Here is an 18,116-nt window from a genome sequence, read left to right on the forward strand (position 1 = left end):
ATAACGCAGCAGAGGCTGCCAGAAAAATAGTTTTGTCGGCAAGTGTTTGAGGATATTATTTATTTCAAAATTTCCTGTTATTTTTTCTTAGCTAAAAACCCAGACAGAACAAAAACAGAGAACTGTTTTGTTTTTTTGGAAAATAGATACAGTAAAAATGTTACATTTTAGATAAAAATGCATAGTTTTGAAATTCTCAGTACCCAAATATTTTTGTAATAAAATATTTATTGTTTTATAGCTTTTCAGTATGAAACAGGAGTGTTAGTAAACTGAACATTTCATGACAATAGTTCTTTTTGGTTAAAAGAGCATTTCATTTTGTTGGAAGAAAAAAATAAAACCTGAATTTCAACCAAAGGTTTTGGCTGGTTCTCTAACAATCCACATGCTGAGTTGAAAAATATGTATGCACATATATGTGTGTGTGTGTGCGATCCATATAGAGGTGCCATATATGAGAATGATTCTTTATACTTTTAAATGTTTTACATAATCAGTTAACTTGCTTCTGCTCCATTAAAATTAAATCTCCCATGGACATGACAGTCTTGTCTAATTATTCACTTAATCCACAATCATTAGCATTAACCAAGTGCTCTTCTCTCTCTTTTAGAAAAAAAGGACTTTGAAGGGTTCTGTGGAACTTTCTAGGATTAAGTGTGTGGAAATTGTGAAAAGTGACATCATCATTCCCTGTCAGTATAAATATCCTTTCCAGGTGAGTCTGTCTGTTGATCATACTGATAGAGATATCACTTCATTTTGTATTTCAATAAAATTCTCCCTCACAGTGCAGTCGTTAATGAACCCAACACTGGGGTGAACAACAACAAAGGAAGAAAAAGCAGATCGAGGTTTGAAGTGAACTGGGGAATCAGAGACTGAGTGTTATACAAGATCCATGAACTCTTATACTCATTGGTTTTAAATTGGAAAGGATCATTAGATCTTCTAATGCTATCCCATGTTTAACACGCTATTCAGCTATCCCACTAACTGATGTTCAGAGAAAGCCCATCTTTCACACGGGGAATCCTCCCAGGGTTTTGGCCAATTTACCTGTGTGGTGCTGAAACTAAATACATTCAGTGGTCTTTGCATCAAAAACTGGTGAGTGGGATGTGTTAGGGAGACTGCCCCAGATGAGAACAGAGAGGGCTTTTAGTGATGAGATGGCCTAACGACCAAGAGGCGGACAGTGTTAGCTCTAGGGTGAGGAACACATTGTCTAATAACACATATGGGATACATTTACATTGCCATGTAAACAGAAATACCACAGAATATTTGCTCAGTTATCGCAACACAAACTCCCCGTTTATTATGCTATTGCTGCCATTTATGAGAATTTTATCATATTGGTGACACTATTTTTCTTAATAATTATGGTGTATGGATTTCAGCGAATACAGAGCCATCTCTGTTCACAGATGGCTTTAAAAGAGTGAATTATCTGGGCTCAGATTTGCAGATAAAAGCTAATGATTGTGACCCATGTACACAATAATTGTTAAAAAAGATAGACAGCTTTATAAAAAGAAAAAATACAATCATAAAGCAAGGTTTCTTTTTGTTTTTTTGCCATTCTTGTCATCTCAAAACCAGCATTGGCTTGGTACTGCCATTCTGACAAATCAGGAAGTAGCTTGTAGAGTTTTCTCTAAATCTTCATTTGAACAGTAAAAATGCATATCCACCATGCTCTAGTCTGAGCCCTGGAAAATGTTACCTTGCAGAGATATGAGAAGGGAAAGGAAATAATTTCCCAAACTAGGTTGGGTCAGGAAACCCTCCCTCCAGCTTGGGGTGGTCCCCAGCCAGGGTCACAAAAACTACAAAATGTTGCTATGTTGGTGCATAACGAGCGCTCAAAAAAATAGATGATCAGAGTGATATGGCCTTGTTTATGGGCATTTGGGAGCAGCAGAAGATGCTGTCATATGCTGCAAATGGCTCTCGATAAGCAGCCCAACAGGAAAGCTCTTAACTGGGGCTGGGTAGGAGCTGCCTGGCTGGGGGAAAGCTTGGTGGGGGAACCTCAACTGCTCTTAACTTGAGTGAACATGGACTAGAGAAGGAACAAATGCTCAGATCTGTTTGTTTTCAGTCTGAGTTTTCAAATCTATATCTCCATATCTCCAATGCTTGTAGGAACAGCAAAATAAAGTGAAGGTATTGGCCAGTACTGGTGGGATGGTAACAGCGGACCAGTCATGATGGAAAGTGCTCCGCTGAGGTCGTCGTTATTGCTCCTGCTTGTAGCACATCTGAATTTTGTCCCACAGTCAGTTTTGTGGTATTTTGTAAAATGATATTGTCTGGGTTTTTTAAAAAATATCTCAGCTGCACCCAGCTGTAAATCTTCTGTGGAACCACCAGTGGCTTTTTGGTTTTGTGTGGCTCATCTGGCAAGTGAGCCCCTTGCAGAGAGGCATGAAATGAGTGATTTTGTGCAGTTGTGCATGCTCATGGCCATGTCTTTTGGAGATCTGCTTACTGCATATTTCAAAATCTGCCTTAGATTGTCAAAACATTATACAGACATAACAATTATATCAACAGATGTGGCTTTAAATAAGTGGGAATTATTCTTCTCCTATTTCTATTTTTTTGTAAAGGAGGTTATAATTTACCTCTCTGTAGCATGCAAAGCAACTGAGTCACATGGCTGTCTGTGTATGCCTACAAGGGCTTCAGGACAAGAGATAGCAAATGTTTCCCATTCTTTAAACAATAATCAACATTGCCTCACCTACCTCCCTGGAGAAACTTCAAAAAACAGCTGCTTTCTTGTAGAAACCTCTGTTTAAAGGCAGTGGTCAAAGTTTTTCAAAGCATCTGTGCATCAAAGAGACCAGGCCCATTTGGAATTAAATTGTTGAGATAAATATTGGAAGAGAAATATAGATTATGCATTACATCAAATTTTAGGCCCAAATGTAGTCATCCGATTCAGTATCTGAGTCATTTCGGTTCTTGTAATGATTTTACTCCTTGGTCAGAAACTTCACAAACGTTCTGTATTTCTCTTCCTTCGTTTGTTTGTCATTAAGGCCAAGTTGATGAAAACAGCATCTTAATTGCTCATTGTTCGTCTGCTCCAGCTTCTTATTTCCCCTCTATAATCCTATTGAAAGCTATTAAAAACTTTGAATAATAATAGTAATCCAAATAATCTCCAGGGAGTGGCTTGAGATTTATTCTGACACAAGAAAAGCTAAATTTGGCTCTTAGATCTTAAGTGAAGGTATCGTACAAGAAACTGCTAAGAAACACATGCCATTTCGCCAGGGATGCTTTAGAAGGGTAAACTGCAGTGAGCAGGTAACGGGCTGAATCCTCTGCAGATTGAAATTGCTACATCTCCATTGACTTCACAGGCATTTCTTAACAGCATAAAACTGATCTAAAACACTGCTTGTCTAGAATTCTTTCTTGATCAGGATTTCTACTCCATTTTAAATAATCAAAAGTCAGTGAGGTTAAGAGATGCTCCTGAAGAGGCCCTGTTACTCCACGTCCCCACGCCATCATTTTGCATGTAACTTGTTGGTATGAAGGCTGCTGCCCGTTTCCTTCAGTGACTCCATCGTGCCCAGCGTATCTGGGATTGCTTCTAATGGCTGGCTCCCTTCTTCACTCCCCTCTCCAGATCGTCCATGATAACTACATACTCTACGTGTTTGCACCCAATCGTGAAAGCCGGCAGAGATGGGTCTTTACGCTGAAGGAAGGTAATAAAACCCCTGTGCCCACCTAACTGTTGAAGTAACTTATCCCAGACCAGTTTTCTCACAGGCTAAAATGCAGAGAAAAAGTGCAAGAGGATTCAGTGTCTTATATCTAAGCATGCAAAGTGTTAATGGGGAATGAGGTTATAAAATCAAATTGCTTGTAAATGTGGTGGGTGTGTTTTCAGCAGCAGTGGAAAATTTGGACGTGGAATGCTTTATTTCCCTCTGTTATAATAAACTGTTGATATGTTACTGTAATTTGATGTTTCTTATTCAGGAAGAGATGAAGATTTTCCTATGGCTAATTTTTTTGAGAAATTAATCTTTTCTGTGTAGAAGATTTTTCAGCTCTTATTAATAGATTTTTTATTTAGATTACAACCTTCTTAGAGAATCATGACTATTAAGAAACATTTTTGTGGGTAGCTTTCAGTTCCTGTTCACCTCCTGAATTGTGCTGTGGTTCACTGCAATGATTCTGAAGTGAAGGCACAATAACTAACCACTGCAGGCAGAAACAAAGCATAATACTTGACATAAGGAAGATGTTACTTAGTTACATGAAAATTGCACCAGACTTCCGTCATAGCTTTTTCCTGCTTTATAAAACAAGCTGCTGTATTTTTCACTCTGAAAACGTAGTGTTTGATGGAGATATTATTAAGTTCATGCATCTGCTCTCGCAACCAGTTATTCCCCTTCTGGAGTGCACCTGCTCCAAGCTGCTACTTTATCACCTCTTCTTGCTCAACTTTTTGAGATTGTCCTCTCCCTTGGACAATTTGAATAGTCTCTTGAAACAGGCCAGCAGAAATTTTTTGTTCTTTTTAGGAAAATTATTATTACAGATAGAGAGCCTGAGCTTCAAAAAGAAGGACCTTTAATCACTCATGCAGACATTCAAGACTGGTATTTACAGTGCAAAAAATGTTTAGTGCTGGTGAATGCCAGCTTGTACAGCTCCTTCTGAACACCAAGCCAAAGCAGCAAGTGTCCATGTCCTACATATATACATACATTAGAGCTGTAGTCTTTCACGGGAATCATCAGTATACCGCGTGCCAGGTCTTCCTTCTTTTTATGAGACCTTCCTTCTGTGGCTTTGGTGTTTATCAGTAGAGAGTCCCTTTGGTAGGATTCTGTTCTCCCGCAGTAGAGAGGTATGCGCTCCATTGCCAGCAGAAAGGCTATTCCTCCACATCAGTGGTGGCATTCGCTCCTTTTGGGAGAAAGGAAAACATTAATAGAGGAGACTGATAATATTCACCAAAGCTTGGTTTGACACAAATAAGAAGCTTCTTTAAAGTGCAGATTATTTCCATTAAGTTCTAGGTATCTTTCAGAGCTGATGTGAATGCAAATAAATTAATTTTCCCCCTCTTTTTTCTTCCCCTAACATTTTCCAGAAACCAGAAACAACAACAGTCTGGTTTCAAAGTGTCATCCAGATTTTTGGATAGATGGCAAGTGGAGATGCTGTGCTCAGACAGAGAAGATGGCAGCTGGCTGCGCAGAGTATGACCCCACCAAAAATGGTATGGGATTTGTTAAGACCATCCTGACCTTGAAAATATTTATTCCTAGCAAAAGTAAAGGATCGAATCTGTCTCGTACAGAACATCAAAGAATATTGTGTTACATTTCCATCAAGAGACATGTTGCTGGCCTCTTGGGATATTCTGGCTTATCTTTTACTGTATATGGCATTCTTTGTTTTGAATTAACATTTTCCTCTGTATGATGCTTGGTATTGTCTTTGGAATGAGATGGAGAACTAAGAACTTGATCAGCTGTGGTCAGTCAATAAGCCATAATAACAACTTTCTTGAGATATATGCATTCAACCCTGTGTGTCCTATTTTGTCCTAACTGTATTGCCTCTGTGGTTTCAATGGCCAAGTGTAATCTTTACTTTGTCTCCTGAAAAAGCATATAAGCAGTCAATCATTCTTCTTCACCTAAGACACTTTTACCTTGTGTCTGGGTGATTCCTTAAGTAATGTGTACCCCAGTTTCAAACCCATGCTGTGTGGCTGAGAGTCACTGTGTAGGTGCAGGCTGTTGGCATGTCTTACTTTAAAAGACCAAGGCTTGCTATTCACTGGTTTTGTATCACCTTAGTCAATTCATTACCTTGATGGTTTCTCCACTGGTTTTGTCCAGATATGCTTCAAATTATCTTTCTTGATTTCATTTCAGCCTCAAAGAAGCCTCTTCCTCCCACTCCTGAAGATAACTGGGTGAGTGCAGTGAGGCACGCTAAGCTGTCCTCAGTGTCCTGTGTGTTTAAGTAGCAGTGGTGAATATAACCTCAGTAAGGTTCGTTACGGTGCGGTGACCTAGAATATCACCTGTGACAACATTCCCTGGGCTTTTCTATTACCTTTTCCGTATTTTTTCATAAGCTATAAATCAGCAGCATCCCACTAGAGTTAGGTTCAATCCTGCAAAGACAGCTTGGTTTCACAAATAGCTTTCCAATGTTGAGTGAAGCTTCAATGGCATTTTTTTTCAATCTATAGAAAGGGAAACTGGGTAAGTAGGAGGGATATGAGAAAAGCTGCTGTGAAGAGGAACAGAGAAGTGATTTTCCAAACCCATTTGTGGATGGGACAAAATGTTGTTGGCTTATTTAATAACAGGGGAGAAGCAGGTTGGTTGTTAGGGCTGGGTGCCTTAATGGAGGGCAGCAGGGGATTGGGACAGTCCCTCTAGGGAGACCGTGGAGAATTTATCACTGGAGGCTTTTAAAAGGAGTTTAGGAAACATCTGTGAAGAATAGATCAGACAGAGGTTAATCCTGCCCTAAGAAGGAGTAGATAACTATTTTCTGTGCAACTAAAATTTTTATATGAAAACCATTGTTTGAAAGTGCTGAAAATTCTCACATTGCTGCCATACCCCACTAGACGCCCTGGGGTGCTTTCCTAGCTTTGAGGCTTTTGAACCCAGAGGACACCAGTGTTGCCAGGGTAATATAATTTTCAAGAGCATGCCATTTGTTTTTATGAATATGAATATGATGAGCCTTTTTCCTAATTTGAGCAGAAATTGTTGCTAGATCCAAAGGAAGCCGTAGTCATGGCCATATACGACTATGAAGCCCAGAATCCGCAGGAGCTGACGTTACAATATAACGAGGAATATTATGTGATTGACAGCTCTGAGGAACATTGGTGGCTGATTCAAGATAAGAATGGGTAAGTCCCTTTTCAACAGCCAATTTACAAATACTTTCTAAATAAAATTTGTTCTTTCATTAGCATATAAGCTGGCCTCTAGTATAACTTTTGTGAAGCATCCTCTGATATACAGGAAGAGCGATGGAAGGTTATTTACAGTAACTTTCTTCCCTTTGATACTGCTTGTATTCAGGCAGCTAAAGAAAAAGGATCTGAAAGTTAATTTAGAAAAAAAAAAAACGTCCTTAGCTCAGGCTGATATTCGCTGTCATACACGTGGGGGAAAAAAATTGCGAAAATTGTGAAACTCTCCAAGTTTAGAGGTGCAATCAGTTGTTTCCTTCTCCAGTAACCCTACTAAATACATAACAACCAGCATTTCTATCATGCAAAGAGCAGGCAAATCTTTTGGGGCTGACTCCCACAGATGCAGAGAAAATCCTGTCTGTCTAGTGCACTCACACCATGTCACATTTTAACAGGCATGAAGGCTATGTGCCAAGCAGCTACCTGGTGGAAAAATCACCCGAGAATCTGCAAATATATGAGTAAGTTGTGCCTATGTTTTTCTTGTACATCTAAGTGCCCTGGATTTGAGAAGCTACAAGCCTCAAATGGCCCTACCCCACATAATGTGTCATGGCTAGCGCTGGGGACACTGAATTCAGAGGCTTTTCAGCAGAAACACTGACTTGGAGTCTTTTGATGTTTTCAGATGGTACAATAAGAACATCAGCAGAAGCAAAGCAGAAACACTCCTCAAGGATGAGGTAAACCAGTGTTACGTGCAGAGTGGATGGGCAATAATAATTAATTAATGACAAATGAGTAGAAGCCTGCAAGAGCTGCTTTGTCAGAGAGCTGAACCTTGGGTTCCTGCTGTGTTGCTGTCCTTGGCTGCTCTTAGTGTGTGATGCAAGATAAAGGACCACTGGCAACCCCCTTACCTCCACAGCAGCTGAGTGTGGGCAGAGCCCTGTGCCATCCTCCTTTGATCAAACACACCAATAACTGGGGCTGATGGAAAACACTGTTTCAGAACACTGTGTCAGCTGAAAACTGTGATTTTAGCTCATCTTTTCTGTCTCTGCAGGAGGCCTGCGGATGCCAGTAGTTCTCTGAAAATCTAACCAATCTCGTGCTGAAATATTCTGGGTGAAAGCCAAGAGTATGGGTTTGGGTGGTTTTTTTTTTTAGTTTTGTGTGTGTGTGCATGTGAGCACACATCTTTAATTTTTCAGTTGAGCCAGACTTTTCCAGTGAAGACTGTAGTGAAAATAAAATAGACTTCTTGTTCAAATTTTCCACACAAACACAACCTTAGTTTTTAAATCAGCTCTTACACTACATTAACTCACACAGCTCCCCCCAGAAATATGTCCAAGCTCGTGAGTGATCTTTGGGCAGGTTTGCTGTCAAGTGAGATGCAAGGGCAAGAACAGAGCTTAAAGTAACACAGGCAGGATGCTGTCTCCAATACTTCCCTACCTGGGCAAGCAACCCCACGCCGCCAGGGAGATGAGTCCTAAAAGCCTCACTGTGCATGATATAGATGCTTCTACAGCAGCATCTGGAGACCCTTTTTAGAGCTTCCCTGTGCTAGATATGGTATAGTGCAGATATGGTAGATGTCATGCAGACACGCATTGAAGAGACAACCCTGGGAGGCTGTGGCCGAGGCAGAGCTGCACCCGGAAAGTCAGCAGTTCATACGCAGGAGAGGCAGTAGCAGTCTTGGCCCCTGTGTTCGCCTGGAGCTGAATCAATCAGCTGGGGAGGTGGGAAGGAGGCTGAGGCAGGGTGCACTTGGGGGATTAGGTTTGCACAAAGTGGTGTGGGTGGATAGAGGACATATAAAATGGAGGAAATCTACCATGTAAAGCAAATGAGGGAACAAAATAATAAGGCACTTGGGATGCCAGATGAAAAGCATCTTTATGTGCAAACAGAAGAAAAATGCATTTTTTGTTATCAATATAGGTCAGCACAGCACACTATGTCCAAACTGTTATGTTAAATCTCCTCTGCCATCTGATTCATTAGTGCTTGGCCCTTCAGGATCATGGCCTATGATACATTTCAGCACTCAGATGAGTAGAAAACAATTACAGTGAAAAATTAAAAAGGAAAATTGTTCTGTGAGTGCCAGAGTGTAGGAAGCCTGCTTTCCTAGACATTTATGCTTAGATACTGGGTGACTGGGGTACCTATGAAGGGGCAGGATCTTGTCCAAGCTTTTCCCATTTGTGGTACATTGGTAAATTATCTTTCATACACTCCCATATGGAGTCTCTGGTGTTGAATAAATTGTACTCTTGTTCTATAGCTGCTCTGTCGATGGAGGGCACTCAGAGGGGGTTTGCCTTTCCAGTCGGCTGCCCGTTTCACTGAACTTGTTGGAAATTGATATCACCAGTAATCTGTCAGATGAGGTTGAAAACAATCAATGGGTTCAAAATTTCTAGAGGAGAGGCTTTGGACAGAGAGACACACGCTCATGTACCCACACCCACACATACTCAGCACGAGCGCCTAAGTCTCATTTCCTCAGGAAACTGAGCTAAAAATACATAGCACTCAAGAGAGACCGTCTGGGTGTACCTGCAGGCCCTGGGCAGCCGTCAGAGCTGTGCATGGAACAGACCAAGCTCTGTTAGCAGGCTGATGGCTCGGGTTTTTCCTCCGTGTTTAGCACATCCTCGTCACTGAGCGTAGACAGGGCTGAAACAAGCAGAGCTTTGCCCCCAGCCCGCTTCCCTTTTTCTGTTATGTCTCTAACCATTTTTCTCTCCTTTGCTCCTGTTACAGGGTAGGGAAGGTGCCTTCATGGTGAGAGATTCAAGGCAGCCTGGCATGTACACAGTCTCTGTTTTCACCAAAGCATTAAGGTACAGCTGAGTTCAGCAGCTTTTCGCATCAATTACATCAATGAAATGGCTTCTATGAGAGTGTAATCTCTGTAGTTGTTTTGGCATTATAGAGAGCAGAAGGCTCATGAAAATGATAGAGGAAAACACTTCCAAAAAAGGCAGAAGAGTTCGCTGCCATTTCCAAAGTGTATTAAAGGCTCCACTTCTCCCTGCATCTAAATATATGCCTATAAATAGTCTCTTAGACATCACTGGGGTTGTAATTTTGATGAAATTGTCCCCCCAGCTGAAGTGTCGGTAGGATCAACATGGACGATATGCTGGACTCATCAGAGGTGGGTGATACAAGACTAGTGAAAGCGTTTCAGTGATGGGGCAGAAAGTTTTGTTTCAGAAAGAAGAGGCAGAGAAACTTAGTACTCAACCTGGTCTTATCGGGAAACCTCAGCCTTTCTAGAGATGAAACCATCTATGAGTGAGAGAGAGAACATACAAGTACACAGCTTTCGTTAGCAATTGCAGCTCACTCTTTCCTCCTCTCCCATTTGTTCTGCATAGGGAAGGTTCTCCCCTTTTCTCGCTTGCTCCTCTTCCATTTATACCCCAAATTCCTGTCTTTTTGCTGCAACCTACTTTTCCTCAGAGAAGACCTCCTCTTTTTCAGCACGGATAACAATCCTGTTATAAAGCATTATCACATCAATGAGACAACTGACTTTCCCAAGAGATATTACCTGGCAGAAAAGCATGTGTTCGACTGCATCCCTGAACTCATCAACTATCACCAGCACAATGCGGGAGGTGAGTGAAGGCTGATGCTGACCAGGGAAGTTGCTGTTTCACCATGCAGCCAGGTGACTGTTTTGAATGAAGGCAGGCTCCCAAGCCCTCTGTCCTTACAATGAAATGTTAAATGGCATCACCTTTCCTTCCACTTATCCTGGCACTTGGATGGCAGGAAAATTACCATCTCAGGCCAGCTTCCAGCATTGCATCTTCATTCTGGTCATTCTTCTAAGGCTGACTATGACCAACACAGATGTCGTAATGACATACTATAGAGAGCCCTTTCATTCCCGGGAGCCCGTGAGGGTGTGTCACCACTGCCAGACCAAGCTACCTGTTTGAATCATGCTGCAGGGCCTTCTTTCCCAGGAGGTGATATATCCCTGGGCCTTGATTTGACACAAAGTTAGAGACATGGCCAGGATCTATAGCCAGACATGGGAGTCACCAAAGACTCCCATCCCTACAGTCCAGGAGTACAAAGGGAAACCCTGGGCTTCAAAAATACCCTACAAATAAAAGGTATAATTTGGACTCTCATCAGAGTTAATAGAGTTTCACAGCTCACATTTGCTGGCAGAGTGAAAACAGGAAATAACCTGAAACTGCTCAGAATTGGCTTCCTTCTAGCAGTCAGGAAATCGCAGTCTGAATAGAGGTTCAGCTGCCCTCAAGTGGAGCTGAGAACTCAGTACAATAAATCTGCTTCCAGTATCCAGACTGCCTTCTGGGGTAGTGACAGCCACACTTCCCATGATGATGACAACTGGAACCCACCTTTTCCTCTGTTATTCAGGTCTTGTCACTCGTTTGCGGTATGCAGTCTCTTCTTGGAGAAAGAAGGCCCCAATCACTGCAGGGCTGAGCTACGGTATGGTACTTTCGTGACTATATGGGAATGACACTCCTTGCTGGTTAGCTGGGTGATCCTGAATATCCCCATGGATTTTGATGAATATTCATGTGACTATCACCACAATAAATAGTTTCCTTCAGATCTTTACACTGCACTATTCACTAGATTATCATCTTTATACCGTTGATAACCAAATGAACTGATCGTGCAGTGCCTCGAGGGAGGAGGTGAGAACCCCAGGGTCTCGATGAAGTCAACATTAAATACTGAAATGAATGCTGAACAAAGGTGATGGGAGTAGGAGCATAGCATAACTTGATGAAAGCTGAGTCCCTCCTGAAAGACGCCTCCATTTGCGTATTGTTGTCTACAGAATTTTGCTGATATCATCTTTATTGTAACTCTTGGAGACATCAAAGAAACTCAAAACCATGTTGTGCTTGGTAGTGCACATATGCATGGTAGAAACAATCCTCCCTGAAGAACTGGATAGACAAGACAAATGGGAAAAGAAAGGGGATGTTGTTATTCCTACTCTTGAACATGACCTGCAGCATGGACTAGTCAAATGAGTTACCAAAGGTCAGACAGACAATTTGAGGGAGAGACAGAAAGTCTCACTCTGAGTCCTGTCTCAATGTTTAACCCACAAAAACTTTGTCTTTGACATTTTACTGCTAGATCCTTACTCTTTCTCCCTTACAATCAACAGGAAAATTGGTCATTAACCCCTCTGAGCTCACCCGTGTACAGGAAATCGGCAGTGGTCAGTTTGGGGTGGTTTACCTTGGCTACTTGCTGGAGAAGACGAAAGTAGCCATAAAGACCATTCGTGAAGGAGCAATGTCCGAAGAGGATTTCATCGAGGAAGCTAAGGTCCTGATGTAAGTAGTAGATTCACCAAGAAAATCAGACCCCATAGCATTCATAAGACTGAATCAAAGTGTTGTCATAATGTTCAGGAATATGAATGGGGAATTTAAACTTGGATTATCTACTATGTATCTAAATAGTATATAGAGAGACTGGTGAGCTCTGGTGGTTGCAAAGGAAGGCAATTTAAAGTGTAGGTGTATTACTGTGCTTCTAAGTCTATCAATATCCAAAATGGTCTTCCAGATCTCTGCTGTTCTGGAAGGCAGGCTTAACTGATGGTGTGTTTTGGAGAGCAAAGTGTTTTTTATCAAAAATAATTAGATGGAGAAATCTCTTAAAATTTGAGGGAAATTTTATTGAAAAACATTACCTGCAAAATTTTTTTGCTTTGCACAACTGAAAATATTTCTCTTTGGTTTTATTGACTTTGTATTTTTTACATTTTCCTCCCTTCAAAATAGACAGAAATGGATATTATTGTTTGACTGGATGATTTTCCATGCAGAAAAGTCTTTTGGTGACCATTACCATTAAAATGGGATGATACTTAGTGCTATTTGGCATTAGACTTGGTCTACACATTTTCTTCTCTCTGCTTTCATTGTTGGCCGTTGCAGAGAGAGGGGTGCAGCAGGGTGATATACGCGGCCGTATATAACACACTTGCTGTAAGGATAGAAGGCACTGAGCCTAGTTCAGCCTCTTTTCCACCTTCCCTCCCTATCCCCCAGGAAGCTGTCTCACCCCAAGCTAGTCCAGCTTTATGGCGTGTGCTTTGAGAACGCTCCCATATGCCTGGTGTTTGAGTTCATGGAGAACGGCTGCTTGTCCGACTACCTCAGGAGCCAGCGGGGCAGTTTTTCAAAGGAAACGCTGCTGGGGATGTGCCAAGATGTGTGTGAAGGCATGGCTTATCTGGAACAAAACTCTGTCATCCACAGAGACCTGGTATGTTGGTCCCACATAGATTTTTTCTCTGCTCTAGCTGGGCTTTTCCCTGTGCTTTCTCCTTTCCTTATTTTCAGCTTTCACACTCCTCCTGCCTATCTGTTGACAGGGAATCCAGTATTTCCACTTATTGCAGAAGCAGCATCAATACTTTAGGGAAAAAAACATCCCCTGGAGCACTGATTAATCTATTTCCCTTCGTATTTGGGAGAGAAGAAACAAGGACATAAAGTTTGTCTCTTTTTCTGAGAGGAGTCGTTTGCTCCCTGAGAGCCTCAGCTCCCACAGTTCCCGGGTACTGATCACTCTTCATGTCTAAAATCAGCGAAGATGCCAAAAAGACCTGTTCTAACATATGCATAAACATGCATTGCTGATAAAATACTTTTAAATACATAGTGTTCAATCAAGCTGCATCAGACACTGCTGCTGTTTCGTTAGGGGAGCAAGGACTGTAGGTAGCTGTGGATATTTTAGGGTCTTTCTCTGCCCTTTCTGGACAACAAGGGCTTGCAAGTCAGACTGATGGTTGAACAACTTTTGTGGCAACAGCAACATGCTGGCCGTAAAATGTACAGAAAGCATGAGAACCTCAAGTTTTCGCCCTCTTTGTATGGTACGATGTCACATTGATTCTCCTTTTTTTAAGCACTATCTGCTCAGCCAGGATAAAAACAACGGAGTGGTTGTGGTAGTCTTTCAGCTCTGACCTTCTGCCTTTGCACCTTCTTTTCTTGCAGGCTGCTAGGAACTGCCTGGTGGGGGAATCCCACGTGGTCAAAGTGTCCGACTTCGGGATGTCAAGGTAATGCCACCAAAGATGTACATGCTCCCTGTGGGGCTGTCATGGGATGGGAACGTTTACTCAGCATGCTCCCTTCTTTTCTTTTTCCAGGATTGTCCTAGACGATCAGTATACCAGCTCCACAGGTACCAAGTTTCCAGTCAAGTGGTCTGCTCCAGAGGTTTTCTCCTACAGCAACTATAGCACCAAATCTGACGTTTGGTCATTTGGTAAGAACCTCTTGTCAGAATGGAAAAAATTCAACAAACACCAGCTCAGAAACCGAGGGGCTCAGTCCTCAAGTAAACTCTTCTAAACTCTACCTCCTCTGGGTTCCAAGGGTGTTTTGCCTGAATAATGGCTTAGGAAAGCAAGCCTAAATCATTTAAGTGAAAGAAAGAAAAGAACAGTAAACTACCCAAATACTTTGGAACACCACAAATACTGCCAATTTAATGTATCATACCTGTGCAATGCTATATAATACCAAATAATGAACTTTATTTCACGCTGATATACCAGAAGTGTCCAAGAAAAGGTTGGAGAGTCACTGACAAGATTATATAAGGAAAGGAAAGGAAAGGAAAGACATCTAGGCACTCCATCTCTTTGCATGTCAGTCCCAGACACTGATGCTTCACTCAAACCCTCTGCCTTTCCAAGTTTGCTCTGCTGACTCCATTTGTTTTATGCCAATCTGAAAATATTATTTCACTGCTCACGTTTTCTCACCTCATTTCCTGCTCCCCAATGCATTGTTTTATGATTTGCGTCTGTTCTTTGCTCTCCCTTCTGGACTCTCATAGATAAGAAAACCATTGTATATATTTTTCCCCAAAGTCATCGGCACTGGAGATAACAAAGGCTATCCCCTGGCCTGTTGATCTGGCACACTAATGTATCTGGCCCATCTCCAGCTAGCATGCAAATCGCGGTACTGCAGAATGAATCGGTGCAGTGTGCTGTGCACAGCACACAGTCAATGGGGTGCCACTCAGCTCCGGGCCTAGCAGTAAATAATGCAGGATTATAACCTTTGCTAGTCTGTGCTTGTGAATTCTGTGCTCCCCTCTCCCTTCACTGTCTTCTGCTGTGGTTGAAGTTGCGCATTCCTGTGGTGGGTTACGAGCAGCGCAGTGGGAGCTGAGTGCTCAGACCCACACAACCGCCTTCACGAACCCAAACCGGAGATGCTTCAGAGAGCACCATTCCTCTTTCCGTGTCCCCTGGCATGTGGAGGAGGCTGTCAGCACTCACCGCATAATAACAAGGGACAACATTTGCCAGTGGAGCTCTCTCTGACACCTCACAGCAAAGTGGCAGTGACATGGGGAGAGATGCTGCTTTGGTAGGAATGTTCTTCTGCTTCACACATCGGAAGCTGGCCTGTACATTGAGAGCCAGATCCTTCCAAAAAGGGTGCTTGGTTTGATTTACAGTCAAGCCAAGCCTGGTGAAGTTGGCTTACTCCGGTTTCAGGGCTGAATGAAATACCGGTGAGCTTTGTTTGCGTTGGTCAGCCCTTCTTTGTGAAAAGTGCAGACAGCAGTGCTGTACATCTGTCAGACTTGTTATCTCCCCATCCAGTGGCGTTTGCATAAGAGGATTCCTCTGTCATGTCATGGTCTCATGACTATGAGAAGCTTTCTGCTCTGCTACTCTGCAGCCCATTCATCTCTTCTGCCAGGCCTGAAATCCTGCTGTGCCCAGGAGAACAAAATGGGTGTGAGAAATTCCCAGTGCAGGAATCTGCACACTGGGGGGGAGTACAACTGCTTTGCTTATTCTTCAGTAGAGCCAATATCATTGGTGAGGAGTTGCAATCTCTATGCATCTTCCTATTTGAAGAATTCAAAGCTGGAAAGCAAGCTTTATTTAGCAAAGTTGACTATGGAGTTACACAACTGTATTTCAGATCAGTCTATCTATCTGTCTGTCTCCCTTTTCTAATACAATGTGAACACAGTTTATCAAGTCAGTCGTATTAGGTGACCAAAGAAATTAAACCTAATAATAACACAGATGCCTTGTATTCACTCCATTTGCAGAGCCTCTCTGATCTGGTGGCCAACTGCAATGTATTCCACAGTCTTTGTGTCTTTGCCTGTCTCTCTTCCACCACACTAGAGAAGCATGAGTTTCTGTACTGCTCTGAACAGTAATCACAGGAAAACATTTGACTGTTTAGGAAAACATTTGACTGTTTAGGAAAAGAGGAAAAAAGTGCTGCAATCCTTTGAAATTCCACTGTCATTGCATGTGAATTCATCCGAGTGAATCACACCACCTGGGACATTTTGCAGGCAAGGCGTTCCCAGTGCTGACTAACAGGAACGGAGTAGTTCATATTGCTTTCTTGCTCCTGAGTCTCACCAAAATACAAGCAAATTCTGGTGTAGGACACACTGCAGGCAGGAACACCAGTGACATGTCTCTCGTATGTGATTAACTGGAAGCAAAAATAGATGAACTGAATGAGTGACAAAAAGCGTGTTCTTTTTCCCAGATTACACATCTGGATGGAGTACATGCACAAGAATTACCTCTTCTTCACAGGCTGGGAGAAGACATACAACACTGCTCTGCATTCTGACACGTAACACACTTAGACTTTATCTGACTCATGGGGAAAGACATCCCTGTCGTGCTAGACCATCAAGAAGTAGGATGCAGAGAAGTCAAACTTGCAGGGACCAAACTGGTACTCCCACACAGTCCAGTGCCCAGCAGAGATCCTAGCTGGCATCCTCAAACTGTACAGCTGTGTTAGTGCCTGATTTTTCAGATGTGTACTAAGAATCCAAGTGAAAATGGTTTTCCAAGTTACAGACACCAATGCTGAGCTGAAGAGAAGAGCAGGTGGAAGGTGGCCGTGGTCCTGCTGAGGATTTTATTTGCTTCTTTGTGATTTTTCTCATTTGTTCGCTTTAGGAGTGCTGATGTGGGAGGTCTTCAGTGAAGGTAAAATCCCCTATGAGAATCGCACCAATGGAGAGGTGGTGGAAGAAATCAATGCAGGATTTCGGCTCTACAAACCCAAGCTGGCCTCCAAGGCGATTTACGAGGTCATGAGCCACTGCTGGAGGATGGTTAGTGTTGTAGTGGGAGAGCCCTAGTTCCCAAAGACAAGAGCTCTCTTCCCTTTGGCTTTTAGGAGGAGAGAGAGGTATACAATTCACATGCTAGCACAAGATAAAATCCTGGGTGTGAAGCACTGTAGCATTCATCTGCGCTAGCAAGCAAGCAAGCTGTAGGCTCTTTGCCTTTTATTTAAGGTGCTGTTTCTATAGAGTGTGTTGGCTTCACTGAGAAGTCTGTGTAGTGCACCTAACTCAAGTTAATTCAACAGTTTGCTTCCGAAGAAAGCTGCAGATCTGTGGGGCTGATATTTAATAGTGATGGTAAAAATGACAGCCAACCCATTACAAGGTATTTAGTGACCACAAGGCAAAATTGACTGTTAGTAGAAAAGAAACATTGCACCGAAGGAAGCTCGTTCTTCCGTTGGTATTTTGTTTGTAACAATAGATTGTATTTTTGTTAATACTCAGTTTCTTCACAAAGTTTTCCTTCCTAACCTTGCTTTCCTCTCAAGCTGACATTAATGTTCTCCCTCTCTTTTCTCTCCCCTGCTCAGAGGAAAGATGACAGGCCATCCTTTTCTGTTCTGCTCTATCAGCTGAGTGAAATCTCCGAGTTTGACCTGTAATCATGGCACCAGCCACTGAGTGAAGCTAAGAGAGTCCTGAGAGGGCAGATGGCTGGATTTTCCCCACACAAAGCATTAACAGGAATCCTCTCACCATAGACACTTGCCATATGCCTGGGGAGAAGGAGAGGGCAGAGGCTGGTACTTCCAGACAGACAAGATATCCCCAGGTCTTCCAGAGCCTAGACAGACACAGACTTTGGCTTGGCCAAGAATGTGGTTTGCAGCTTACAAACAGAACCAGCAACTGAGCACAGTCCTGAACGACACAATCCAGCAAGTGTATTTCTCCTGAAGGTACAGCCTCAAAACTAAGACATCTGACATTGCTATTCCAATTCTGTGAACTCCCAAATGAAGGTCTTCCC

The 18,116-nt window shown here is 42.4% G+C and overlaps 1 protein-coding gene across 2 annotated transcripts in view; it reads left to right on the forward strand.

Moving 5' to 3' along the window:
• Nucleotides 1–17,748, forward strand: part of ITK (IL2 inducible T cell kinase) — a 31,624-nt gene extending 13,876 nt beyond the window's left edge. The window contains exons 2-17 of one of the 2 annotated variants that reach the window (XM_009822187.2): nt 617–721; nt 3,656–3,737; nt 5,144–5,272; nt 5,937–5,977; nt 6,786–6,937; nt 7,402–7,467; nt 7,635–7,689; nt 9,728–9,807; nt 10,454–10,590; nt 11,372–11,446; nt 12,144–12,315; nt 13,039–13,255; nt 13,996–14,060; nt 14,151–14,269; nt 16,971–17,128; nt 17,677–17,748. In XM_009822187.2, the coding sequence (XP_009820489.1) occupies nt 617–721; nt 3,656–3,737; nt 5,144–5,272; nt 5,937–5,977; nt 6,786–6,937; nt 7,402–7,467; nt 7,635–7,689; nt 9,728–9,807; nt 10,454–10,590; nt 11,372–11,446; nt 12,144–12,315; nt 13,039–13,255; nt 13,996–14,060; nt 14,151–14,269; nt 16,971–17,128; nt 17,677–17,748 (1,725 nt within the window). Of the gene's footprint in view, nt 1–616; nt 722–3,655; nt 3,738–5,143; nt 5,273–5,936; nt 5,987–6,785; nt 6,938–7,401; nt 7,468–7,634; nt 7,690–9,727; nt 9,808–10,453; nt 10,591–11,371; nt 11,447–12,143; nt 12,316–13,038; nt 13,256–13,995; nt 14,061–14,150; nt 14,270–16,970; nt 17,129–17,676 lie in introns of both variants that reach the window. The other variant, XM_059825246.1, reaches the window with a different exon arrangement.
• The last annotated feature ends 368 nt before the right edge of the window (nt 17,749–18,116 follow it).

Source organism: Gavia stellata, chromosome 16, assembly GCF_030936135.1.
Source record: "Gavia stellata isolate bGavSte3 chromosome 16, bGavSte3.hap2, whole genome shotgun sequence".
NCBI classification, from domain to species: Eukaryota; Metazoa; Chordata; class Aves; order Gaviiformes; family Gaviidae; genus Gavia; species Gavia stellata.